The sequence below is a fragment of the Perissodus microlepis genome, chromosome 9 (assembly GCF_051167445.1).
Source record: "Perissodus microlepis isolate ML-2025 ecotype Zambia chromosome 9, ASM5116744v1, whole genome shotgun sequence".
NCBI lineage: Eukaryota > Metazoa > Chordata > Actinopteri > Cichliformes > Cichlidae > Perissodus > Perissodus microlepis.
This window is the reverse complement of record NC_140469.1, coordinates 31561291-31589076: the sequence shown is the minus strand read 5'-3', so window position 1 is coordinate 31589076 and position 27786 is coordinate 31561291. Positions and strand designations below refer to the sequence as shown.

General features: G+C 46.3%; 1 protein-coding gene across 3 annotated transcripts in view; it reads left to right on the top strand.

Annotated features, from left to right (window-relative positions):
- The window catches only part of fars2 (phenylalanyl-tRNA synthetase 2, mitochondrial), a 134602-nt gene extending 113186 nt beyond the window's left edge, over window positions 1-21416 (top strand). For all 3 annotated transcript variants that reach the window (XM_084940306.1, XM_084940303.1, XM_084940305.1), the window contains one exon: window positions 19580-21416. In XM_084940306.1, coding sequence (XP_084796432.1) covers window positions 19580-19718 — 139 coding nt within the window. In that variant the 3' untranslated portion in view covers window positions 19719-21416. The remainder of the gene's footprint in view (window positions 1-19579) is intronic.
- The last annotated feature ends 6370 nt before the right edge of the window (window positions 21417-27786 follow it).

Here is a 27786-nt window from a genome sequence, read left to right as displayed (position 1 = left end):
GCTTTAAATCCAAAGGCAGCATTTTCTAAGATTTTGATCATGTGTTAGCGGCAAGTTAGCAGAGGACATGATCCTGTGTGAGGTGGGAGGAATACTTCAGAGCGCACGGACATCAAACACACCCTGGGTCATGCAGATTCACACTTCCTGAGGAGATCATTATCTCTGACGTCCTTTCAATCCATAACGTCCTGTTTATGTTTTCTTCAGCTGGACAAAAGCTGCAGTTCCTCTGGTGTCCAGCAGGGGCTCCAGCACTGAGTCAGTCCCCATGTTAAAACTTTACAGCAGAAATAAACCTGTTCACAGCTCTAAAACTCACCTGTTTAAACTGTATTAACGCTTTGCATTATTAGGGGCGTGGCTTCTGTGAGGCAGGTGGAAGGTGACACAGGCAGCTGTCTGCTAGCTCACCTGAACTGGACCTCTGGACCGTGTTTGTGCTGTTGGAGCTTTTTGGAGCATTTTTAATGACATCATGTGACCAATAATATCATATGCTGTGAGGTTACTGTGGTAACAGACTGTCCAAGAAGGCGGAGCTCCAGCTGTAGTGCACGAGGAAACTGTGGCGGGCGTTAGTGAACAGCTTAGTACTCCGAGTCCGAATCACTTCTGGCTCCAAAACATGGAAGTTCTAAAGCTGGGGGAGGAATATGGTGCTGCACACATCAGTGGGAACGTCGTGATGTCCTCGGCGGTTCAGAGCACACGGAGACGCCAACCTCCACAGCTGCTCCAACACTCAAACACTCGCTTTGAATGTTAGTTTCTGCCTCTTTAATCGTCAGTTTAAATCATAATTTAGCTTAAAAACACACACACACACACACACAGTGACTGTCAGAGAGTTGTTTGGGATGAGTCACTCGCCGAAGGGAACTCTACAATAAAAGTGTTTGTTTCTTTGTGTGTGTGTGAGAGAGAGAGAGAGCGGGCGAGCGAGGCAGTGGGTAATTGAAAAGCAGAGCCCGTGTGGCGTGCTAACGGTCGGCTCAGACGCACAGACAGAAAAATGAATCCTCTCTCTCGCTTCGTTTGCTCCTGCGTTCGGAGTCTCGCACTAACCTCGAGTCTGATGCAGAGAAGCACAGAGACTCTGAGCATCGGCTCTGGACTCTACCAGACCTGCTGTCCCCCACCTGGGTAACCCGCACCCCCCCAGAGAGGTGCAGCAGAGGCAGAGTGACCCCACAGAGGCAGCTGACTCTGCTTCTTTCCACATTCTGAAGCTCACGTGCGACTCAAGTGGGTCGTAAAGTGACTGGTTTAAGTTGGTGAACACTGCAGCAGGAACGCGTTTGCGCTCACGTTTCATAATAACGCCGAGCGTTGTGTGTTTTCAAAGACAGGAGCAGCCTGCTGTTCCTACAGGCGGGGCACCAGGCCGGTGCAGTTAAAGCTGAGCTCTGTGTTGTCAGCTCTTCACAGCTGATGTATGCTCCTAAGATGTTTCTATTAAAGCATCAGAGAATGAATCCTGGAGGTGAGGGCGTGCACAGGTAGCAGGTGTCCACAGGTAGCGTTTCCTCGTGCGTGGATCCTCTCAGGTCTCTGTGTTCACTCACCGCAAGTCAAAGTCTCTGTAAACCTGTCAGGAGACGCTGAGAGTCGAACCTCCAGCTGCAGGTTAGTGAAGCTGCAAGGTGAATCGATTGTGTCGGGACGTTTCATGTCGGGGCTCCTGATTGGATGCTGATAAATGTTGTGGAAATAATGGATGTAATTGGTCCGGGGAACAGGCTGAGTCATCGCCAATCGATGATGCTTACCTGTTTCCTGTTTCCTGTTTGCTCTTTAATCTGATGAGATGTGGGTTTGAATCCGGGAAGATTTGTTTCTGCTCTGCTACACACACACACACACACACACACACACAGAGAGTCATGTTTCTGAGGACATCTGTGCCCTTAAACAAACTCTGCACTCTAACATTACATCATTTACCATGTGAGGACTGTGTGCCCCTAAAACAGAGACAGGTCCACGTACTGAGACTGAACAAACAAACACACCACACACACTCAGAGAGCTCATGTTACTGAAGAGATTGTGAAAATGTATTATAAATGATTCCACTGGTGGCAAACGGACACACACACACACACACACACACAACGGTTAGGCGATATGTAAAATTTTCCAACTGACAATCGTAAGTCCAATAAAAATCTGCGCATGCACGATATATTCGTGCATGCGCATGCTAACGCTAATGCACAGCTTAGCGTTAGCATGCATGTGCATGCTAACGCTAAGCTAACTAGACAGCATGCTGTCTGGCTAGCTTTGCGTTAGCATGCTGTCTGGTTAGCTTAGCGTTAGCATGCTGTCTTGTCTTGTGTATCGTGGATGCAGTTTTCCACTTTACCATCTATCTCGTCCTTCTGTTCAGTAAAAATAAAATCGATGTCCACATCCACGCTCTAGACTGCGTCACTGTTTTCCTCTGACACGTGAACTGAAATCAGCTGATTGTAGTGCAATCAGCTGAGTGTAAGAAGTGATAAGTGGGATCGATAGGCAGGCAGACTAATGATTCCAAGGAATTGGACTACTGGGAACTGGTGGACGATTCCCATCCCTACTCCTGCTGCAGAGGTTTCAGGTTAAAACCTTGAAATGTGTCCTCACAAACTCAGAAACTCTCAGCCAGGCTTTAGTGGTTGTGGGAAAGCGCAGCTTCCATTTTCCTGATGATGATGCTCTCTCCCTGCTTTCCCTCCATCCTAATGTGATTAATAGACACACACACACACACACACACACTCACTCAAGTAGCTTCCTGTTTGTCTTTCAACTTGTATCGACCCACAGCACACACACGCGCGCGCACACACACACATCTGCAGTAAGTGAAGTGCCTTCAAGTGAGAGTGAGGGAACATATATGAATGATAGAGAGAGAGCTTGTTTACTTCCTGTGAGATTTCTCAGAAAAATATCAGAATAAAAACATATCCTCGCGCTGGAGCGTAGCCCTGCATGCTTTGGTTTCCTCGGCCTCGTGATGATGGCGTGGATGTTTATCCTGCACCGTGACGTTTGCAGGATACCTTTTGTCGCCTCTGTGCCCAAATATCTGTGCCGTTCTCATTCCTGAGGTATCACGTGATTTCTTAGGTACGTGCGATGCATTCGTTGGAGAGGATGCTGTTGCTCCCAGGTTGTTATTTAGGGGCGTGTTTTTACCCATACCACAGATATTCCTAACCGAGTCGTACTCAGTGGCTACAGGCTGAAGCTGCAGCGGATGGACTCAAAGAGTCCTGGTAACCTCTCAGGGTCACCAGCCTCCTCGCCTGAGCGAAGCAGTGGAGGCACCACTGCAGAGGAGCTCCACCTGTGAGCTCTCACCTGAGCTGATGTGGCTTTGTTCAGTTGTTTGAGCTCTAAGCTGACTTTGTGCGCTCATGTTGCCGTACGCCTGGTGGGGAATCACCTCGTGAAGCACCTCTGCTCTCAGCGCCGGTCTGCTAGTAGCTAAATCAGTCGCTGGCTTTGACGTAGACAAACCAGAAGTCTTATTTTTGGCTAAAGCCCAAGGATCTGTGTGGCAGTAACTCTGAGTCCCAAACAAAATCCCCCGAGAGACGATAAACTGCATCTCAACCTTGGACAGCTCCTGAGGCCTTGGACAGCTTCTGAGATGGACACATCCTGTGACGTGGAGCACCTGTGAAAAACGATGCAGCAGAAGGATCCAAGGATCCGCCCCTGCAAACAGCAGCACGCAGCATCAGCTTTAACCTGAACTTAAAATCAGTCATTTAGACACGTTGGCATTTAAATCTCCATCATTCACAGCTTGTGCAGCGTTGTTGTCAGGTCCAAGTTAGCCGTGTCACATTCACGGGGCCGCGCAAACATCAGCGTGTGTCGCGTCAGGTCAAACACGCCAAACAAGCCCAACGCGCTGGGTTTGATTTAATTACATTTCACTGCGATCCAGCTTCACTCAGGTACGAGCAGGAAGAAAAACACAGGAAACACAAGCTGTCAGCTGTAGCTGCTGCTGGTTTCAGTGCAGTGCCACCTTCACATTAAATATTCATCATTTAGCGCGAGCGAGACACAAAGGCAGCAGTTTTATGTGTACTCTCTCCTGACCACGGCTACGGGAGGTGACAGATGCTGTGTTTAATGGCAGCTCTGTGGCAGAATCAGTGATGGGTTTCTCCACTGTACCCTGTGTGTGTGTGTGTGTGTGTGTGTTGCCCACAGCTGCATGTGTTGTTGTTAAATTTTCATTGCTGCCTCCGGACAAAATCTAGTTTGCAGAAAGTCACTTTTTAGCAGTGAAGGAAAGAGTCAGGTTCTTCTCTACGAGCTGGTGTACATTTAGAAGTGTAATATGAGAGGAGAGGATGGAGCAGTAAAGACTTGTCCCGGTGTCTCCTCTGCAGCACGGCCGTGTTCCCACAGATTTATGTGGCTCAGCAGGTTGGCCCTGGGACAAAACCACCTGCAGGATTCTCTGAAGGTGTTTTCACACCTGCAGCATTAACTCGGTTTGAACCGCGTCTGGTTCGTTTCCTCCTTGGTGACACACTAATCCCAAAAAGTTGATTCTGATCATCTGGACGTCTTCAGTGGGAGAAACGTTTCGTCACGCATCCAAGTGACTTCTTCAGTCTCAGCTGACTCAATCTTATAAACAGGATATTTGCATAATGACTGAAACCAGCCCACTGAAGGAACAATGGGCTGTGAGGTCACTTCCTTGATCATTAATATGCATATTTTGCCTTTTAGTGTGGGTTTGAGCTAAAAACCGTCCCATAGCAGCGTATGCTTTGTATCCTCACCGGAGAAAGATACTACAGATGTGCAAACATCTGTACAGGCTAGCAGCTAGCTATGATGTAACCCTAAATTTGCCAAGACGTTACAGCACCGTCGTCCTGTATCTACTTTGTTGCTCCGCCCCCGACACATCTGGCCAATGAGCGGGCTGAACATTATCACCTGGTCTGTAGTGACGTATTTTGGTTTGCTTGGATTTTTCTCTGTGAAAACGAAAAAAACCACGAGGAAAAGTTCAAGTTCACAAACTCATCAACTGATTCAGACCAGAGTAACCGAACTGCAGCTTTGCCTCGTCTTTCCTCACTCTGTGGTCCAGCTGGTCCCAACAGCTCTGCTGGGTTTGGGTCTGACACAGCGCTCCAGCACTGAACCTCCTGGAGGTGATCTGGCTCAGCTGAAAATCAGTGATGGATCCGCCAAACTCAAGCTAGTTGGGATGTTCGGTATCCATGCAGGTGAATTTCCATCACAGCTCTTCCTCCTTCATTTCACCTTCTCCGTTTTATAAAGACTCTGCAACTTCAACCAGAACTCTCACATCTGGACTCATCACATCAGTCCAGGGTTTCTCTGGTCTAACGTCCTCTCCCAGAGTCCCTGCAGTTCTTCTGGTACTTGCTCCCATTAGCTGGTGGGTTTAAACCGTAGGCTGTTGGTTATGGTCCCCTCTGTGGAGGAGGCAGCTGCTGGTCTTCATGTTTGAGGGTCAGTTTCATCTCAACACTTTTTAAGACCCTTGACATTCTCTGGAGCGACTGACCTTCATGTGTTAACGTAGCGATCGACTGCTGTTTCACTTACGCCTCCGTCGCAGAGGCCGGGGGAGCGGTCGAGACGTTTTAATCTGATAATCCCACAACTCAAGAAGACAAAAAGGTCCATTATGCACTCGCTCCGTTACAGCTACTTTAAGTAGTCTTTTTTTTAAAGCTGGAGTTTGAACCGGACGGTAATCCAGCGGGAACACCCCTCCGTCTGTCAGACCTGAGCGGAGTTTAACACGCGGAGGGCGGCTCGAATCACCGACGCCTGTGACAGAACCTCTCAAAATTTTATTCTCCTGCTAAAGGTCAAGTGGAACACTTAACGAGCAATTAGCGGAGGGGAAATGCCAGCGCGGCCGTCAGCTAAGCAGCCGCCTGAATTATTCAGTACGATAACAGAGAGGAAGTGGAGCCCATACGCTCTGAGCAGCCAATCGCACGCCGCTAATGTCAAGTGGATTTGCGTGATTGAGAGCTGGGAATCATGGGTAAAGACAGTGTCCCCCTGGTATTATGCATTTCCAGTCTGACTGGTGGTGGTTTGTAAAGGTCGACAGCGAGGCTGCGGATCCATTATCTCGTTTTCTCATAAACTTTTTACTGTTGAATGTTTAAACAGTTTGTAAAATGAATCACATAAATCCATCATTCTCACTTTGAAGCAGCCGGAGCTGCTGTGATCATTTCACAGAGAACTTATCAAAACATGATGAAAATTAGCAACAAAGCAGCGTCTGAAGGTTTCTTTGGATGTTTGGTGAAATGCACCTTCACAGACGCGCTCGCTTCATTTATTTTCTACAAAGGCTTCTTTGATTTTTTTTTTTTAACCAACAAATCAGATATTTTCTAACACAGTTCTTCATCTTCGGTGCCACCGGAGTACTTTGTTGTTCGAATGACTCATGTGAGCCACCGGTTGGGAGATTGATTGGCCTCTGATGGGAGGAATAAGTGTGTTTTGTTTTCTGCCTCACATCTGCTTCCTCGTGATTCATGTTTGCCTCTTTCTGATACACTGATTGAAGGATCAAGAAAACCTGCTGTAAGACTCCAGGAGGAGGGGGACGGTGTGTGTGAGTCATGGAAAACACTCATCGGGTCTGCTGGAGCTCCAACAGATGGACAGTAGGCGACACACACACTGTATGTATACAGTCTAAAGGCACAGACACACTCAGACCAGTGAAAAGGCGCTCGAGCCGTTTGGTCGGTGTTAGCGTGATGTGTGACGAGCAGAGTGCGATGCAGCAGGGTTAAACGGAGTCAGCTGAGTTGTAATCAAATGTTGGTCGTGTGCTTTTTGTTAGTTTTAGTCACCAAAATAAAGTTTCTCAGTTCAAAACCCAAAGAAAGACAGAAGCCAGTCAGCTGCTCAGGATCAGACAGATGAGACGACTGAAACTGAAAGAAAAAGTAATCTCTGAGTGTCCTCCTGGACCCTGGACCCAGACTCGTGAATAATTAACGAGCTCAGTTTGGCTCCTCTCGTATTGAAGCATTGATAAGGTGATCAGACTCCAGTCTGTGTGTGTGTCTATTATTACCTGCTCTGACAGACTCTGCTGCAGTGACAGAGCTGTTAATAATTCACACTCCTCGTCCTCCTCTTCCTCGTCCCTCTGTCTCTGCCTCTCTCTGGAGGTTGAAGTGCAGGATGCCCAGAGGCAAGAGAGAACCAGGAAGAAGCACCCATCCCTCCTGTCCTCCCATCCTTTAATGTCCCTCACAGTGGAAACCACATACTGCAGTTTGTTAGGACTCTGTTACCACCTGATGTCACGTCCTCCCTGTTTCATGACTTCTTGTGTAAACTCCACAACACTCGTACCACTAAAGACGTGAAATTAAATTAGGGTTAACCCTAACCTGACCCTAACCCATTCATCTTTCAATGTTCTCTGATTAAAGGGCAGAGAACTCCATCAGAAGTCTGATTCAGTTTCATTTAGTCGGGTTAGTAAATGAACATTTTCCTTTTCTTCTACGTTGGCAAATATAGGACATTTTTATATGACAGTGAATCTGCTGAGAAACATTTTGTGTGAATAGAAATGGCTGCAAAGAGCAAGTTTGACAGTTCAGTCTGAAAAACAGAACGATTACGAACAGCAGAATTTACACAAGATGGTGTGTCCATCCATCATCCACCCATACTTTCATCCATCCATCATCCACCCATACTTTCATCCATCCATCATCCACCCATACTTTCATCCATCCATCTATCCATCATCCACCCATACTTTCATCCATCCATCTATCCATCATCCACCCATATTTTCAACCATCCATCATCCACCCATATTTTCAACCATCCATCATCCACCCATACTTTCAACCATCAATCCATCCATCCATCCATCCATCCATCCTGACATCCACCCATCCATCCATCCATTGAGACACCTATCCATCCATCCATTGAGACATCTATCCATCCTGACATCCTGACATCCATCCATACATCCATCCATCCACTGAGACATCCATCCATCTGTCCATCCATTCATCCATCCATTGAGACATCCATCCATCCTGACATCCTGACATCCATCCATACATCCATCCATCCATTGAGACATCCATCCATCTGTCCATCCATTCATCCATCCATTTAGACATCCATCCATCCTGACATCCACCCATCTGCACATTCACCCATTCATCCATCCATTGAGACATCCATCCATCCATCCATTGAGACATCCACCCATCCATCTGTCCACCTATCCATCCTGACATCCACCCATCTGCACATTCATCCATCCATTCAAAAAGTGGATTCTGTTCATCTGGACGTAGCTTTTTCAAAACCACCTCAACTGGTTTCTTTCAACATGGAGGAGCAGAGAGTACTGCAGAGCTTCCTGTTCTCCAACCAGTTTAAAAACCTCCAGTTTCTTGGAGGTAGTTACAAACATTCACAGCTGCAAAATGAGTAAAAACCAAAGGGTGAAGCTCCACGGGTATCATCCACCAATGCTGCCATTTTCTTCTGCTTATTTAAAACTGGGTCATGATAGCAGAAGGTATGAGCAGGTATTTACAACCTTCCCCTTTTCTAGTCATTTCCAGTCAAACTGTTTGTAGCAAATAACTTTGTTTAGTCAAAGGAGCTTGCAAAAAAAAGCGTCTGGACTTCTTTAAGTTGCTTGAAGACGTTTCACCTCTCATCCGAGAAGCTTCTTAAGTTCTAAGGTCAAATGGTGGGGAGTCCCACCATCTTATCCTTAAGATGCAGATGGACTGCTGAGTCTTGTCCTGTGGAGGTGGCTCTTCTATGATAAAGGACACTCTTTCGAGGATGCCAATGTTCACATTTTGGACAGAGAGGACAGATGGTTTGAAAGAGGAGTGAAAGAAGCATCTATGTCCACTGTGAGCGACCATCTTTGAACAGAGGCGGTGGTTTACGACACCAACTCTCTGCCATCTATAATCCAGTTTTGAGATCCTTCCCAGACGCCTTAACGCCCACTCACATCCTGGGCCATCTGACCTCAGGAAATCGCATGATAAGGTGGGGCCAGGTTTCACAATGAGCTCATCCGAAACTCTGGCTGATTGGGACCCACACCCAGTTTCACACCTTGGCTCAGGCGATTAGAGGATCATCAGGGGGTCCTTTTGTCCCTCTGTGGGGGGAAACTCCCACTAGGTTTATATCTGGGACTCTCCACCATTTGACCTTAGAACCGAAGAAGCTTCTCGGATGAGAGGTGAAACGTCTTCAAGCAACTTAAAGAAGTCCAGACGCTTTTCTTTGCAAGCTCCTTAGACTACGATGACCTGGATGACTGAGAACCTTCACAGACAACTTTGTTTAGTGATATTCAGATCTACACTTCACATGTTTGTAGCTTACTGGCTGCTAAGAACGTCTTAGACCTAGGGTTAACTAGAAACTACTTTCATCTTTCACTCGTAATTTTTCTAGCACAATAATTTATATAATATCAGATTTTAATATTTAAAATCATGATCCTAAAAAGCCTTTGATCTTTGATTCGAGGCATTACGTGACTGTTGGTGGATCATCTGGATGTGGCACCGTGACGTCTTTGTTTGATGCAGGTTTTGGTTCAGTTTCTCCTTTAATGTGCTTCATTTTTTGACCGTGTTTGGTGATGACGCTCTCTTACTATCAAGGGAGCAGCGACGGTATTTGAAGATGTGTGCTGGTCGTGTGGAAAGAAATAAATCCAAACAAAATCAAACAAATCCAGCAGGCGGAAATGCAAAACGACTGCCTGCTTCTGAAGCCGGCCTTTGAGTGTGCAGAGTGGAAGCTCAGCTCTGCTTCAGTTGTTTATTTGGCCTTTTTTTTCTGAGGAGAAGAGGCACGACGGCCTGGAGAGAGCTGCCTCTGATCTATTAATACATATGCATAAATTAGTCAGAGCCGCTCTGTAGCAGTTAGCCGGCTGTGCAGGAGCTCTGGCTCTAGTCCGGAAAATCCACCAGGATTCTGTCCGCAATCTGGTGCTGACGAAGGGAGGTGGTGGCAACTCAACGCCATGCTCGCACCATCTCTGCCAGTCCTCCAGGACGGAGGTCAGAGGTCACAGTTGGGGTTTGAGGGCAGGCAGTCCTCCTACAGCTGGAAGATGTTTTCTGGCTCACGTCTGTTTTTCCTTTGTTGAACATGAACATTTTTCAGAGCTGGTTTAAAAGCTGAAGTTTATTTTTCATCTGAATCAAGAAACGAACACAGAATCACTCGTGCTCGACTCGGTGTCACTTTACTGATCTGCAGCGACTCTAATCAGGAGCCTCAAGTGGACGTTCGAGGAACTGCAATGGTTGGGGCTTCATTAAAGGTTGCTGCTTGGTCAGTACTGCAAATTACTCCTCACTGCTAGTGGTTAAATACCCGAGTCTGTTTGTTTGTAGGACGGATGAAGTCTCCTGGATCATAAACATAAAGAAGTCCTCGTTCTGTCCTCTGGTTTCAGTCAGCTGATCATTGAAGGAAACCACTCAGGCACTAATAAGGAGGACCGTGTTGACACTGTTTGAAACATCCACCCGGCTCTAATACAGCATGCAGTGATGACAACACGAGATATTTAGTGTCTGTTGGATGTGTATGTGACTGGTTTGGATGGAAAGGCTGGGCTTGGACATGGATCTGGATCCAGGAGTTTGTGGAAAGACTCTTTACTTTCTTTGTCTTATGTTCAAACTGGGAAACGTGGAAACTGTCACGAACCAGCCCAGATCCAGACATCCTTCTGGATCCGTGACAAAGGTTGACGGAGGTTTGCAGTCTGCTTTTGTTGAACTCCTCCCGATAAAAGTGCTGGTAAATCTGACAGTGTGACCTTTGTTTTACTAATAAGTAAGTTTTGGCTGAATTTGTGATAATTCTTGAAAATCAGGGGCTTGACTGACTGTGTGCACTCCCCTGTTTGTTGTGTTGACAGCACGCTGATTGTCCTCGCGCTGGGCCAAAAGCCATAAACCATGAAGGCTTTTCATTAAATCTGCACATCCGGAGTAATGTCCCTTTAAATATGCAGCTTTGTCTTTTATGACGTCTGAGATGTGAACTACTTGGCAGCTTGACACTGAAGACTGTTGTGAGTATTTTCTGCAGCGCATGCAGATGACAGCTGAGCCGATTACTATTCATATCAACATTTATTTAGACTTTCTCATAATTATTGTGTCGTTAGCGCCGTTACGTTTCATTCTCGGCGTGTTTGTGTTTACGACGGTGGTTCAAAGCTCCCCTTCCTTCCTGCCCTCCGGTTTTCCTCCCGTCCTCCGTCTGACTGTCCGTCCCAATTAGGAAGGATCTAAATGGTGAGATTAACGAGAGCGGAGAGCCTCCGGTTCACACTCGCACACATCACAGCCACTTAATAGAATACTAATTGATTTCGGCTCTGTGCTGGCCCGGCGGAGGGGATGGACGGGTGGAGGAGGAGAGCAGGATGGGAGGTCTTTGAAGGAAGAATCAGGAGGACGAGCGTTTAATCCACTCGCTCAAACCAGGAAACGACTGAAAGAAAGCAGAGGTGTTCACAGGTGTGATGAAAGCCTGTGAGGGCTGCTCTCAATGAGCGTTTAAAATCCAGGTTTAATTTTGTTTGGTTTAATCAGACAAACGAGGCGAATCCAGAGCAAACAGCAGCCCGACGCTCCCCACACTGTTTCGTTAAACTCTGTTCGCTTCTCTCTGTCCTCGCTGCTTCTTCTTTCTCGAAAATCGCAGATTTCTCTTTCAAAGTCTCTGATTTCCTTCAGCTTTGGTTTCAGGTGCTGATCTTCCCCAAACTGTCACAGAAGCCCCGAGAATCAGTATTTATTCATTATAAATGCCTCATTTCCAGCTCCAGACTAATCACCTACATGTTTACACAGACATCTAGAAACTCTGAAGATACTTGAAAGCCATTTTTAACAGTGAGAGAGAGCAGAGGGTGTCTTTGCTTTCTTTCAGTAACGTATCACGAGGTCACCTTTAAAAGGAAATAAGGAGTTTATCCCATCATGGTGAATCTGTTAGGTTTAAGGGCAGGTCGATATTCAGACCTAATTCCTTTCCTCGGTAACAGCCCGTCTCATGTTGTGTAGGGTGGAAACAAAATCACTGACTCGTGTTCAGAGGAACTTTTTAATGGATGATGCTCGTCCAATCAGGCTGAAAATCGCCAAAAACTGCAGTACCTCTTATGTCCACCAGAGGCCTGTGCCAAAACTGAGTCAAAAAGTCCAACTTTACAGCAGGAATGAAGGTTATTCCACCTGATCTCCTTCTCCATGGCAACTGGACAGGTGTGAGTTTTATCTGACCTACCTGTTTAGATTTTTTTCTTCATGATCTTTATCCTGTTTTCTACGTCTGAATATCATGTACGGCTTAAAATAAAACAGCTGCATGCCAGGAGGCATCGTGGTGGCTGTTTGGCATCTTCTACATGAAGTCACGTCGGCTCTACATCAGAGTCCCCAGGAGGAGGTTGGGGTGGATGGTGGGCATCGAGGTAGCCATCGTAGCCCAAGGATGGGGAACTCCAGCCCTCGAGGCCTGGAGCTACGACCCCTGTCGGAGCCTAACGTAGCGCCCTGTGTACTGCTAAAGTGAATTAACCACCTGTGCGTAGGTTGTCAGTCATGCAGGTCTTAAGCTCTGGAAATGAAGGTAACTGGACTTTTTTGTGATTTATGATTCAACACCTTTTGCCTTCAGTCTACGTAATGTCCTCATAGGTGCAGTGGTGTAACCTTGATGGCCCTAAACCTCTGACACCCTGACTCTGATTTAAACACCCACCCGAAGAGTCCATGCCTACGCCTTCAGCTGGTGTCAGACTTGTAGTTGTGCCTGATGTCTGAGGAGGAACCAAACCAGCCTGGTTCAGTCTTTTTGCTCCAGAAGATGTAACTTGTAAAATCGTGACCGTGCTGCTTCATACAGCAGCAGAACCTTCACTGAGCACGTGCAGGAGGTGGTGGGTGTTACGAGGTTCAGATCAGGAAGATCTGAGCAATTCAAACAGGCCGCCCTCGAAGTATGGGGCAGTTTAATACCATCACAGCCACTTTCACTGGTACAGTATTTATGTGACAAAACAAGATACTCTCAGATACTCTCTGTTAGATGGCTGAACACACAGGGACCCGAAACAGGAAGTAAGCACACTTTGAGCTCTTCTGTTTTTGGTCACCCGACCTCCACCCACCCCGACCTCCTCCCGCTCTGATTCGTCCACATTGCCTGTGAACATGATCCAGCGGGCGACGATAGCATCAGCGGGAGGAGTTGGTGATGTATGAAGATGACTTCTCAGAGCCAGCGTTGCAAAGGGTGGCACATTAAGCCCCACATTTGAACGCGACAACAAATTAAGTGTCACCGCGAGAGGTTTTAGCGATCGCTCTCGCAGCGCTCAAGAATCTGTGTAATTAGCAGACGATCTGAGGCTCGAATATCCGTCAGACACAATGATGTTACATAAACGCTGCAGCCGTCTTCCTGCAGGGCATCTGTTCTCAGGTCTGCTTGTATTTACACACATTCACTTTATTTAAAGAAGAGACGAACAAAGTGGGATCTGTTTGAGGAGGGCGGATAAACCTCGGAGGGTTTGTTTCTCTTCACGGTAGAAACAAAAAAGTGTCTGCATCAAACCGAGGGATGAGGAGGATTAAAGAGAGGGGGGAGTGTGGGAGGAAGGGGAGAGCCGTCCCTCCTTTCTCCCTTTACTTCTTTCCTTAATTCCTCTCTTCATCACCCCTCCTCCCTCCTTGGGGGTTTTTACAGTGTCAGATCTCCTGGTTTTCCCGTGTCTCTGTGAAGGCAGCACGGTGCTTTCAAGGGCGTTGGCAGCTGCTTCGGTTTCCTCTCATCTTCACCCCCCTCCATCTATTGATCCCTCTCTCTCTGTTTATCTCTATCTCGCTCGCCCTCCCCACTGCTTCCCTTCGTTTTTCTCTCCATCTGAATGAAACCCAGCTCTCCTCTTTCAAGCGTGTCCATCATCATCCACTCTCTCTCTCTCTGTTTCTCACTCACTTCCGGTGTCTCTCGCCCTCCCCCCAGTGAAACATTACACTCCTCTTTGAAGTTCAGTCCCTCTCCTCCATCTCTCTTTCCCTCCATCCCACCATCTGCTGAAGCCTGACATCAAATCGATCATGTTTTAGTCTTTTTTTTAATGTTTGGGCTGTGACGCCGTCGGCCATGTTTGCTGTCCTCCTCTGACCTCGCCCAGGCTTCCCAGTTTCCTTCTTCTCGTTACTGCTGGCATGAATAAACAATTCCAACGCAGGTTCAAGACGGCACACCGATGATGCTTGTTAGTGTTTGATTTTATTCTTCGGTGCTCGCGCCTCCATTTGTGGAATATAAACATGTTTTTCTACGAAGCGTCCTCTTTTTAAAGAAAGCTAAAGGTCTCCACTGTCAAATGCTGCAATTCAATGACTTCACTTTTACAGACTTTTGAATGAAATCACTCATTTCTGTTCAAAGAGAAAGTAGACAAGCCTGAGACTACGACCAGATTTCAGGGGTCATTACTGAAAATCTGCCTCATTATCATGTGAACCTGGAAAATAATTAGAAAGTTTGAGGATTTAAAAACATTTAAAGTACAAGTAGAGACTTACAAATCATTTCTTGAATGAAAGTTTCTGACGGGACACGAAGGAAAACCAAAAACCTCCAAGTTTGAAAAATGACTCCTCAAAGCCAGGATAGAAGAAGCTGCAGTTCCTCTAATGTCCACTAGAGGCTCCAGCAGTGAGTCCACAGACTCCCGTGTTAAAACTTTACAGCAGAAATAAACTGTTTACAGCCTGATACAAAAACTGTTTTGGTCTCTGTGGATAATTTCTCCCCATCATAACATTTGTACGGTCGTAAAGTTTTTAATATCTCATTAATTTAAAGTTTACTAAGCCTTACGTTTAGGGGGCGTGGCCACTAACCTGCCCAGGCAACTGTAGCTGCTAGCATCTGTCTGATTTCCTGCCTCTGGTGTTTTGTTTGTTTCCTGTTTTAATTTGAAAGTCCGTTTTCTTGTCTTCTGTTTTGCTTCCTCCTCTGTGAGCGTTTGCCCCGCCCTGATTTCACTGAATCAGCGACCTTTCACTTTCCTGGCTTGCCTCTCTGTTCCCACACTCAGTGATAACATGATCAGTATTTCTCCCTCTGGATCTGAAGCTCCCTTCCTCCTTTTAAGGCCACAGTCCCCTTGATAGAGCTTGTTTTCTGATTGGCTGCCCCTCATAAATGAAAGGTTTGCACAGCAGGTGGGCGGGGCCACTGCGATAGCTTCAGACAGCGGGGATGTCGTCTCTCTGTCAGTAGAGAGAGTGTTTCGAGCAGCGCGCAGAGCTTTTGGCTCAGTGCGATTGCTTTCACATAAACTGACCTCATTATTTGTGTAATGTGTGCATCCAGCATTGTAACTGCATGTGCATGTGACAGGAAATATGGTAGGTCCCCTTTAACGAGCCTCCCTCACTGTCTCCACTCGTTATCGCTTAGATTTCTCTGACCTTATTTATTTAGAGCGTACTTCTCCAAACACGAGGAGGGTTTAAGTCTGTCGACACAAACCAGAGTCTGTTTGTTTAAAGTTACAGAGGACACGTTTACAAAGAGCACATCCAGCCGTGTGAGGCGTGTAGCTGCGTACCGTGTGTTCGTGAACACGCTTACATGATTAAATCTGTCAGTAACAAAACTCATTAGCATAGAGAGAGGACGAGCGTTTCAAAAGGTAACGTGATGAAAGCGTGGTGGTGTGAACGAGTGTGTTCATGTGAAAGAAAGGCAAACACAGAGTGGGAGGATCTTCACCTCCAACAATTAAAATGCTATGAATAACTCGATGCTCCAATTAAAACACAACTGAAACAGATCAGCTCAAATTTTCTTTTTCCATCCTCCACATCACACATCTGTGTGTGTGTGTGTGTGTGTGTGTGTGTGGGTGTGTGTGTGTGTGTGTGTGTGTGTGGGTGTGTGTGTGTGTGTGTGTGTGTAAATGTGACTGAGGAGGACTTCAAACAGGGGTCCTGTGGGCTCCAGGACAGCTGATGTTCTCTTTTTCTTCTCGCTCACACTGATTGGTTCAGCCACAGTCCTGCGAGTCCAACAGGTAACTCTACATCTTCACACCATGTGTATGTTTTAGGGCTGTGATTTTAAAGGCTTGTTTTTAGGGCAGGATTCAGATTTTCACTGGCTGAAGTACTTTGTGGGCAGCTCTATGTGATTATAATTCATAGCTGTGACTGACAGCTGCTCCCAGTGAAGAGTTTTGGAAGAGTCGCAGTTTGTTCCTTTAAACTGGATCTATAGGTGCTCACAGCCAGAGATGGGCAGTAACGCGTTACAAGTAACGCGTTACTGTAATCCGATTACTTTTTTCAAGTAACGAGTAAAGTAAGGGATTACTATTGCAAAAACGGTAATTAGATTACCGTTACTTTCCCGTAGGAACGCTGCGTTACTGCGTTACTAAAACCGTGATTTTTTTGCCAGAATGTCTCATGACAGTGACGTAAGCGAGTGCGACGTTCGTGACAACAGCTGTGTGCAGATCAACAGTGGATCATATATCGAGTGCGGAGAGAGTATGAGCGTGCAGCGTTTAAAGCGTGGAAGTACTGACCTTACTTTGAGTTTGATTCCATAAAAAGTGACAAAAACATTAGTGTCCGTTGTGCGTGGGAAGAAAACTTCTTTTTACAGTGAAAAAAACCCTAAACTTCCGAGCAAGCACCGAGTAGCTACGACGTGATGGGAAACTCACAGAGAAACTCGCGGATTCTTCCACTGACCGCTGCGGCTCACCTGCACCAGGGTAAACCTCCGCCTACCTACTCCTGCTTTACAGGTGAAAATAGAGCAACAGGACCGCTGAGTCTTTGACTTTATTTATTTTCTGCTGTGTTTTACTTGCATCTATTTGAAAGACTGAGTGTAAACACAAAAAATATTTTATTTTATGTGCTGGAATGTGCAGAAAATAAGTTTAAATGTTAAACTAATTTCTTCCAGTCAGAGAATGGTGCAGATAATTAAATTTTTGCTTGATGCATAAAGTTAAAAGATTAAAACTAATAAAACAAGTTTTAAAAAGAGACTTTTCCATTTGATTACATTTTGTATGATGGATTATGCAGAAAAAGTAGAATTGGGCTGAAAGATCTATCACTTTATCACCTATTCAGGTTGTAAATCGTTTTAAAAAGTAACTAAGTAATTAATTACTTTTGAAAATAAGTAATCAGTAAAGTAACGGGATTACTTTTTGGGGGAAGTAATCAGTAATTAGTTACTGATTACTTTTTTCAAGTAACTTGACCAACACTGCTCACAGCAAACGTGACCAAAGTTTAAAATTACGAGGTCAAGTGAACCACATGCAGTCTGGCTGCAGACTGATCTGATAAACACTCTGTTTCATGCAGTTTTCTCTACTCTTGGATCTGTATGATGTCATAGAGAGCAGAGACCTTTAAATGGCAATATCAAATGCAGAAGCCCCGCCCACTTGGATTCAAACGTTCATTTTAGGGCAGCCAGTTGGTGTAAAGGGGGTTTAAAAGGAGGATGAGCTAAGTGACTGAACAAAGGCCCGGTAGAAAGTAAAGAAGGATTATTTTGAGCTGTGAGTCATGCAAAGCTACTGTAGTAAGGTCCATGGTGCTGAAAATGATTAGAATGGGTCCAATGACGTCCCATTGTGTGACTAAATGAACAGAACTACATCATCTACAAAAAGCTGCACGTCAGTGTTTTGCCTCTGAGTGGGTCCAGGTGCTGAGTGGGTCCAGGTGCTGAGTGGGTCTAGCGTAGCAGGAGTTCCTGTGTGGGGCTGAATAATAAGGACACTGTGCAGGTGTTTCTCACAGATATCTAAACTCTGCTCTCCACGGAGCTGCTGCTGTCTCTTGCCGTGTCTTCATGTAACATTTGCAACACATGAAATCCTGACGCTGACACGTTTAGTCCCAAACAGAGTTCATCTTTGTTAAGTTGCATTGCGACTCCCACTGGTGTTTGTTTTAAGGACAGCAGCGCCTGAGCCTCACGAGTCCGTGTGAACCTTCAGCCCTGACTGTAAACATGCTCCGTGTCTGCAGGACTCACGTTTTCTATATTCTGTCATAAATCTGTGTTTTTGTGTCTGTTTCCACACGTGTGACAGCAAACTACACGCTTGTTTTTCATGTTTAATGTAACACGCATATTTATCACACTGCTGTGTGTGTGTGTGTGTGTGTGTGTGTGTGTGTGTGTGTGTGTGTGTGTGTGTGTGTCCAGGTGTCACTGTATCGATCGCCCTCCCTCTCTCTCCGCTCTGTGACTGGATAATGGAGACATCAATTATTCAGCAGCAACACAGTCTATCACATGAAATACCATTCACTCTGTGTGTGTGTGTGTGTGTGTGTGTGTACACAAATATAATGTGTAATTGTGTCTCTTCTCTCTGACATTTCCTCCAAACGTATCGATGATCAATTATTCACGAGCCGCAGAGCGAGAGCGGGCGAGCGACACAGAGATTGAATGGAGAGAGAGAGTGTTGGGTTTAGTCCCTTCGACTTGATTTAATGTCATGTGACTCACAGGTGTCTGTGGCCTTGTTCACACCTGGCGTGGGTCCCTGGGGGTTCACGGTGAATCACAGCGCTGAGCCTCGTTTCGCTCCGGATGATAAAATGATGATGTCATGAATATGACCAACATTGAAATGTAATCAGAGTAGTGGGAGGCGGAGCAGCAGAGGAGGAGGTGATTGTAAAGATGGACGAAGCTGGCGTGAGAACACAGCACTGCTGGTTTGTCTTCTGATGTAACTTCCTGTTTCCTGCATGTTTTTCCTCCCTGTTTTCTTAGCCAATCAAATTCTCCCTACAAACACAGTCTGATGCTGACAGGCTGTTGCTCCTCGGCATCGATTGACAGCCAATAAGATCCAACAAGTTTGGACTGATGGTTTCATGGTGTCGGTTTTACTGTCAGGTCTGAATAAAACATGATGCTCAGTTTTATGGCTTCATTACAGTCAAACAGTAAAACGGGTGATTTGGGGGTGACTAACGAGCTGCCGCCGTCTGCCATGAAGCTCGATTAGAGGCTTCGCACTGTCAGTCAAAGCCTCCATCCTTTGGATACAGTCTGTGTTTAGCCGTGCAGATTAACGACACAGAAACACCGTCGGTCTGCTCGCTCGTGCACAGATAACTGCAGCACAGTTAATAATAACAGCGATTCCTCAGATTGATCCGTTTGATTGGAGCGACCCGGAAATCCACTGTTAAAGCAGGAAAGTGTGAAAGGTGGGAAAACATCCCAGAAATCCACATCACAGCTTTTAGCCGAGCCGGAACAGCAGCTCACAGGAAACATGACGAAAGAGTCGGAAACTCGCTGTCGAGCACGGTGTTAAACATAATCACATACACTCTGTTACCTGAAACCTCACTGTGTGTGTGTGTGTGTGTGTGTGTGTGTGCGCCTCTTTCAGGACCGGGAGGCGGAGTCATTGTTACCGCATCATCTACCGCCACATGGAGCGAACTCTGACCCAGCAGGAGGTCCGACGTGTCCACCAGCAAATCGAACAAGCTGCCGAGAGCGAGCTGGGCGTGCAGGGCCGATTCTGACACACACACACACACACACACACACACACACACACACACACACACACACACACACACACACACACACACTCTCATAGATGTATTTGTATACCTCAGAGCTGTTAAGCAGCTTCGTCACATCCCCGTAGCTGTGAGATTTCAGTGTGAGGGGAAACACGTTGACTTCAATAAAGACGTCACTGTCTTTGATGCTGCACACACACACACACACACACACACACACACACACAGCAGTACCTTTGCGGCTCCTCTCGAGGCTGAAACATTCACTTGTGTCACTTTTAATTTCCCAAACACCTCCTCGGCCGCTTGGACCTCGGCAGCTGCTCGGACTACAGAGAACATCAGAGCGTCTTTATCATCCCTGCCTCGGATAATAAATCCATCAGACTGAACCGAGCGCCGTCTGCACATCCTTCGGATGTTTTCCGGTTTGTTCCGTCGTTATTAACGTCGCGGCGCTCGCCGGGCGGACACAGAAAGACCTCGCCGCCTTGAGACGTGACGGCCTCTGCAGCACATGAGAATGAGTCACTTTCAGTGATTTGTGTTTCCATCATTATTGTGACAATGATATTCTGAGATGAGCTTTTGGCTTCTTATTTTTAAATGTGCAAGAACATGATGTGCGGATACAGAAATAAATCAGCAGCAGAGGGATGCAGGGGAAACTCTGCACCTGCAAAAGTTTCAGCAACTTCAGGAAGGCTTCAGCAGCGTGGAGGTGGGCCTGGTCTGGTTTAAGTTAGCTGGACCGAACAGGGCTGGTGTTTGACGTAGACCTCACAGGGGTTCAGGTTTGGGTTGAGGTAACATCCGCCTGTTCGACACATGCTTTGCTTTTCAAAATGAGTGCCTGAGGTTCCATCTTCTAGTTTCTGAAGAGTTTACCTGTTTAGCAAAAGGAAGCCATAATCTAACTCTAGATGAGACGACGTCCTCGTCCAAACAATAATCTCTATAAACAGATGTCAACATCTGGACCTGCAGGCGAGCGGCCAGAAGCTCTCTGAAATCCACTGTGCTGATGTTTGTGGATGTTCGAAGGTGAAAAGGTCGAGAGCGAAAGCACAGGTGGTCATGTGATAAGACGCCCATCCCTAACCCTCCAACCACAGGCAGAGATCAGTTTGACACCAACATGTAGGATCAGTGTTACTGTGAGGAGGTCAGATAATCTGCGTATCTGCTGCTTCAGCTCAACTGACGCAAACTGATGTGAAATGAAGAAGAAACGTTGTTTTCTCAGCTCCCGCTGTGCAGCTGGTGTTTATGGGCGAGTTTAGTTTCAGAGCAGAACCGAACAGCTTCACGGTGCTTCATCTGCTCACGTCAGATTTTACTGATACGTGCAGCATCTGCAGAACTCCCTCACATTACAGTTTGATCCTGTAACGTTTCCATCAAACGCTGATCGTGCTCCAGGTTTAGAGTATGAAACCTCCCGCTGGATCAGGTCACACGTGTAATCCCGTTCACCGCTTCAGAACATGAAATCCAGCATCACCTCCGGGAACTTCGGGATGGACTCTCTCTGCATCTCAGCCTGAAGTTGTTTCTGTAAGAGAGGAAACAAAGCAGCGAACGATGAGTTTAATATTTACAAAACCAACGTTTCTGTCTTCATTTCCTTCATGTGCGAGCGCTTTAACGAGCCGCCGTCTGTGTTTAGATAAAAGCATTAAAAGTTTTTGGTCACGTTGTTGTTCGAGTGTGTTTTTATTTCACATCTGCAGAGCAGAGAGATCAGATAGAAATAATAATTATATTTTAACATTAAAAATATGTTGATTAAAAACATAAAAACTGTCTGTTAATCAACTTGTTGATTTACTATAAGTAAATCCAAATACAGGAAGTCATGACCACTTAGCTCCTCCCACTTCCTCCCATCCAAACTGAGTATTTCTCTCTTTGGATTCCTGCTCGTGTGTTTTTATGGTCAAAATAAAGATTTGACGGATTGAATCCAGTTAAACAGAAGAGGAAACGAGGACGAAGCGTCCCCTCGCTGATGAGCCCACGCCGAGTCATGGAGCAGGCTGGACTCCTGCTGGCGGCGATGAACCCAAACACACCTCAGAGCAGCGAGCTGAGGACGCCTCACATGATGCTTCATTTCCTCTGAGCCTTTCTGTCTTCCTATCAGGCCTCACAGGGCGGAGCTTAATGAGGTCAGAGTGGACGGCCGGTCGCTGACATTCATTAATTTTACACTAAAATCTGATCGATGGACACGCGCAGCCTGACTGACTTCCTCCTCACGTCCCACACAGAAACATCACGCACACCCGCCGCCGTCCAAATGCCACTGTGTCATTTCCTCTGTGCTGGCGCCGAAGCATTAAATGGCTTTGCCTGTCACTCTACTCAGCAATGCAATGAATTCTGGGAGCTGCACACACACACAGACTCATACTTGTGTCTTTGTGAGGACCCTTGCTGCACGCCTGTCTCCTCGTATGTTCCCCGTAAGGCTGAGTAAGGCTGGAGGAGGGCCTCACAGTGGAGAAACGGCGGGCTGTGCAAAATATAACTCAAATATATTTAAAGAATCGTTAAATATCTTCTTTCATTTCACCTGAACTCTCACTGAGATCGACATCTGTTCTGCAGAGACGTGATGTGAAGCAGGCGCCTGAAAACGAGCCGTTACACAGCGACTGCTTGTGATATGAAAGCTGTCCACATTCAGATAGACAAACCAGTACAACACAGTTGCCACTGACTGGTGACGTTACTCTCAGAGGCTCTTCCATCGCTGCCGTTGGAGGTTCAGGGAGTGAACGGTTCAGAGGAGAGCGTCTGACTCCATGAGCTCAGGCCTCCGAACACCACACAGCAGCTCGAGAACTCCTCCAATGATCCTCCTACGAGACTCTTCAGCTCATTATGGTAACCAAGAAGCTCAGTGCGACAGATGTTTCCGTCTTAGTTTTTGGTCCCTGCACCAAACAAGGACCTTAAAAGGAACAAACCAGGTTAGCAGGCTGAGATGGTCTCCTGCTGTAAAACCCGGTTTTTCTAAGCGTGGTCTAACTTTAACCTGCTTCTGATGCCTTAAACAGTCCTCTGACAGTCTGGCCCATGTCCTCACCACCTCACGTTGGTCCTCACAAAGATAGATATACGAGTACACGCACACACACTCATTCATTAGAAAACACACTCCTACACCCTCGTTCACACACAGCATCCCAACCAGACAGCGCTCTGTCAGCGTGCTGAGGCGATACGCTGGCTTAGGCTGCTACAATCATACACTGCCACACAGGAACTTCACACACACACACACACACACGTAGAGGCAAATGCCACTCTGCCAATCATGCCGTCGGAGGCTGTCTGCCTTCGATGGCTGTGCTCGTCACTCCGGTCGAGTTAAAGCTGAGCTCTGACAGTTTGAGGCCAGGCTTACAGTTTGGACACAGGAAAACACACACTGGAATTTTTAACCAGCTCTCTGCTTCAGCAGCTCGGGAAGAGCATCAATGACACCGAGGGAAAAGCCCGAGTTACACCCTGCATTCATATTTCTACCATTAATTCCAGCATATATGATTGGATTATCTTTCTCCTCACAGACGGTTTATTGAGATTCAGCAGGAACGTGTTGCTTCAGTTAAATACATCCAGGATTCCTTGATGGCTCACAGAGATTTTCTATGAACCCGAAGCTTCCAGGATCATTTAGGAATGATTTTATGTGATTAAAGTGATTTAAGGACGAGTCACTGAGTTTGTTACCCAAAGAAATCAGGAACTGAATGTTTCAGTGAGTTTTAGGGATGAAGGAATAAATCTCTGTAATGTTTTCAGATGATTCAATGAGATTTAAGGTACTTCAGGAGATTTAAATTCAATTCAAGGCATTTATTCCTGATGATTCAAGAGGAGTCAACAGTAACTGTTCAAGCTGGTTTCAGATATCTAAAGTGATAAAAGCAGGAGATTTAAGGTGATTGTCTCGAACAATTCAATGTAATTAACGATTATTTGAAAGGATCTCAGATGATTCAAGGACAATAAAGAATCTTTAGTGGAATTTGGTGATAATTCAAAGGGATTTAAGAGGAACTGTGGGAGTGACATCAATGCTTCGGGTGATTCAAAAGATTTTAGATGATTTAAAAGTATTTAAGGATATTTTTGCATTTAATGATAGACCCATGGAGTTTGGGTAACAGTTTCTACAGTAATTCTAAGAGTTCGGATGTTTCAGTGCATTCAAAGACTTCCAGGTATTCCTTCTTCTGATTCAAAAACACAGAGGAGTGGACTCGGAGAGGAGGGGAGGTGTAACGAGCTCCACAGCTTTCAGCAGCTCCTGAGTTTGTGTGTAAACACATTTATTGCATTAGTCAGATACAGCTGTTACACCACGGCCACGCCCACTCCTGTCCAGATGTTGACTGTGTGAGTGAAAATGGGCTGCGAAGGAATTCCGATGCTTTCTCAGAGTCCTGCTGAAACTTGGCCGATACTGATGTGTCAGCAGTGACCCGCCCACCACTCCCAGAGCGAGCGATGGGTGGTGTGTGTGTGTGTGTGTGTGTGTGTGTGTGTGTGTGTGAAGCTGTGAGCTTCACACACAAGCTTCCTGCTTAATTGGGATTTGCAGTAATTACAGTGAGAAGACTTTAATGATTGAATTCAGCGTCTGCGTTGATCTTCAGGTTTTTATTTGGAGCACACTGACTCACTCCTGCGTCCTTCACATCAGGGCGGATTGCGACACCTTCACGCTTTAATCTCACACACACACACACACACACACCTGTCCTCTCCCACAGGTGAGGTTCACCCTCTGGTGTCTGCAGAGAGCTTGGGTTGGATCTCGCACAGAGATGCGCTGTGACCTTTGCAGACTGATGCACTGACACTGTGTCCACATTCATTCTCTGCTTGCAGACTGACGCGTCCGCTGCCGCCTCTGATTCCCCGGAGTGACGTCAGGGAGATTCAAGGTTGTTTCTGGGAGATGCTTGAAGATTAAGGACATAAGAAGGCTTATAGGAAATCCTGACATTTCGCAAATTTTTTAGGCATTTCAGGAAGAAGGTGATTTCAGAGAGATGATTATTTCCTGAGTTCATTTAAGCTGATTCAAGGATCATTTCTATGTTTGATACAAAACTATGGGAATTTCAGTGGATTCAAACAGATAAAGGAAATTGTTACGATGGTTAAAGGACATTTGAAGTGCTTTAGATGATTCATGGAAGTTTCAGTTGATCAAAGAGGTCGATCAGGAAATTCAGACAGATTTGGATTTTCAAAGATTAAATTTGAGGCAGTTTAAAGAATATTTCAAGCAATTCAGAGAATATTTTAGCACATCCAGAGAATTCAACTGGGTGGTCTCAAGATCTCATCTCTGCTTTTTGCAGATGACGTGGTTCTGTTGGCTTCATCAGGTGATGGCCTCCACCTCGCTCTGGAACAGTTTGTAGCCGAGGGAAGCGGTGGGAATGAGAATCAGAACCTCCAAATCTGAGGCCATGGTTCTCAGCCGGAAAAGGCTGGAGTGCCCACTCCGGGTTGGGGATGAGTTCCTGCCCCAAGTGGAGGAGTTTAAGTATCTCGGGGTCTTGTTCACGAGTGATGGGAGAAGGGAGCCGGAGATCGACAGACGGATTGGTGCTGCGGCTGCAGTGATGCGGACGCTGCACCGGTCTGTTGTGGTGAAGTAGGAGCTGAGCGTAAAAGCGAAGCTCTCAATTTACCGGTCGATCTACGTCCCTACCCTCACCTATGGCCAAGAGCTGTTGGTAGTGACTGAAAGAACGAGATTGTGGATACAAGCAGCGGAAATGGGCTTCCTCCGAAGGGTGGCTGGCCTCTCCCTTAGAGATAGGGTGAGAAGTTCAGCCATCCGGGAGGGGCTCAGAGTAGAGCCGCTGCTGCTCCACATCGAAAGGAGCCAGCTGAGGTGGTTCAAACATCTGACAAGGATGCCTCCTGGGCGCCTCCTGGGCGAGGTGTTGCGGGCATGTCCCACCGGGAGGAGGCCCCGGGGCAGACCCAGGACACGCTGGAGAGATTATATCTCTTGGCTGGCCTGGGAACGCCTTGGTGTTCTCATAGACAAGCTGAAGGAGGTCGCCAGAAGAGCGAGTTGCTGCTTAAGCTGCCGCACCCGTGACCCGGCCCGGATAGGTGGAAAAAGATGAATGGATGGAGAATTCAACATTAATGTTCCAAACTTTTGGGGAGATTTCAGTCAGTTAGTGCCGTTCAGCACTTTCAAAGATGTTTCATTTAAAGTCACATTTGCACCTGCTGTTTATCAGTGTCCACGTCTTTGTGACGGGAGTCCGGTGTGACCGAGTGGCAGAAGCTCGCCTCTGTCTGATGATGATATGCTGAACTTCTAAGGAGATTTAGGAACATTTCAAACTATTCAAACAGTTTTCTTTCAGACTATTTTATTTAAATTCTGCACATTTGATGGATTATAGTTGATTCAAGGAGTTTTTAGGGACTCTTTCTGGATGATTTAAAGATATGCTGCAGTTTAACATATATTACAAGCCTCTCTGGCAGATTTGAAGATGTTTTTGTCTCAGATGATTCAGTGGGATTAAACAGTGGAGTTTAACTAGACCCAAACACTGGAACAATTTAATGGTTCCTGTTTAAATTGTGTAAATCACTGAAAACATTTTCAGAGCCTTAATTTTTAGAGGAGATCTGAGGACACGTCAGAGAGGTTTAAGGGCATTTCATGGACATCTAGAAACAAAATTGTGGGCGGCTAAAAGAATACTTCACATGACTCAGGCTCCTTCGCTGCATGCAGTCTGTACATAAATCTGAGGCAGTTGTTTAACAGCTGCAGAGTGCTGCAGGTAACGAGCTGAGCTGAGGTTCTGGCTCATAAAAACCAGATTCGCACAAATACATGTGTGAAACGGTCTGAAACATGATCCCGCTGCTCGTGCAGGAAACACGGGACACTTGGTTGGTTATATCCACTCCAGCCTCGACCGAGCTCACTGCAAATGAATCTCTCATACGCTGCCATGTTTCTAACCCGATGACTTCCCTCGTGCGTGTTGGGATTTGTTCTGTTTGCTTTGGTTCATGTGAATCTTTCTGCTGAGCGTCTGGTCCGCTGCTTCTCTGAATAAACCAACAGAAGTCTGATTGTGCGCCTGAAAGTGTTGTGAATGAATTATTCCAGCAGGGACGAGTCACAGAGTGTTCTTAGTTACAGAAACGGCTGACTGCATCATTTCCATCCCAATGAAGGCAAAACACACACACAGTCTCTGCATGTGAGCAAGGAGATCACACCTGGAACTTTTAGTTTCAGTTTAACATCCAGGACTTTACAGGCTGTCAGCTGATCCTGAAAAACAAAAGAAACTCAGCCTCAAGTTTCAATCTATCTTTTCATATTTTTACATTAACATCAGACCTGCTGTGGCCCGACCGGAGACATTTGGTTCTTTACAGAGCTAAAATGTCTCTAAAAGGAAGACGAGTCTCCAGTTAACGCTTCACTTAAAGCAGGTCCCAGCCTGCAGTTCCTCTAATGTCCAGCAGAGGCTCCAGTCAGCTCCCACAGACCCCTAAATAAACACGTTTAGAGCCTCCATCATAACAACGGACAGCTGTCAGTTTTTAGCCATTTAGGTTTTTTATTTTATTTAGGGGCGTGGCCTCGTTAACAGGTAGATGGTGACATAGGCGTCACCTCAGCTAGCTGGAGTCCCTGCACTTGAATTCTGGACCTCGTTGGAGCCTTTTAAAGTGTTTTAATGACAACGTCTGACCGATGATATGGCTGCTGTGAGGTTACTGTACTAACAGACATCTGTGGACGCAGCTTGATGAGCGACTTGGCTCCAAATATGTTCTGGCTTCAGTAAGCAATGATAGCGTTGATGTTTAAATGTGGACTCCAGTTACCAAGCGGGCATTTAAACACAGGAAGTGATTTCTGTGTGAAAGTCCAGCAAACAGCAGCAGAGTTTTCCTCTGTTTCAGTCTCATTTCTATTTGTGATCGTGCCACAGGCGATATTTAATGAGGCGCTAACAGCCCACTGAGCCAATTAGGA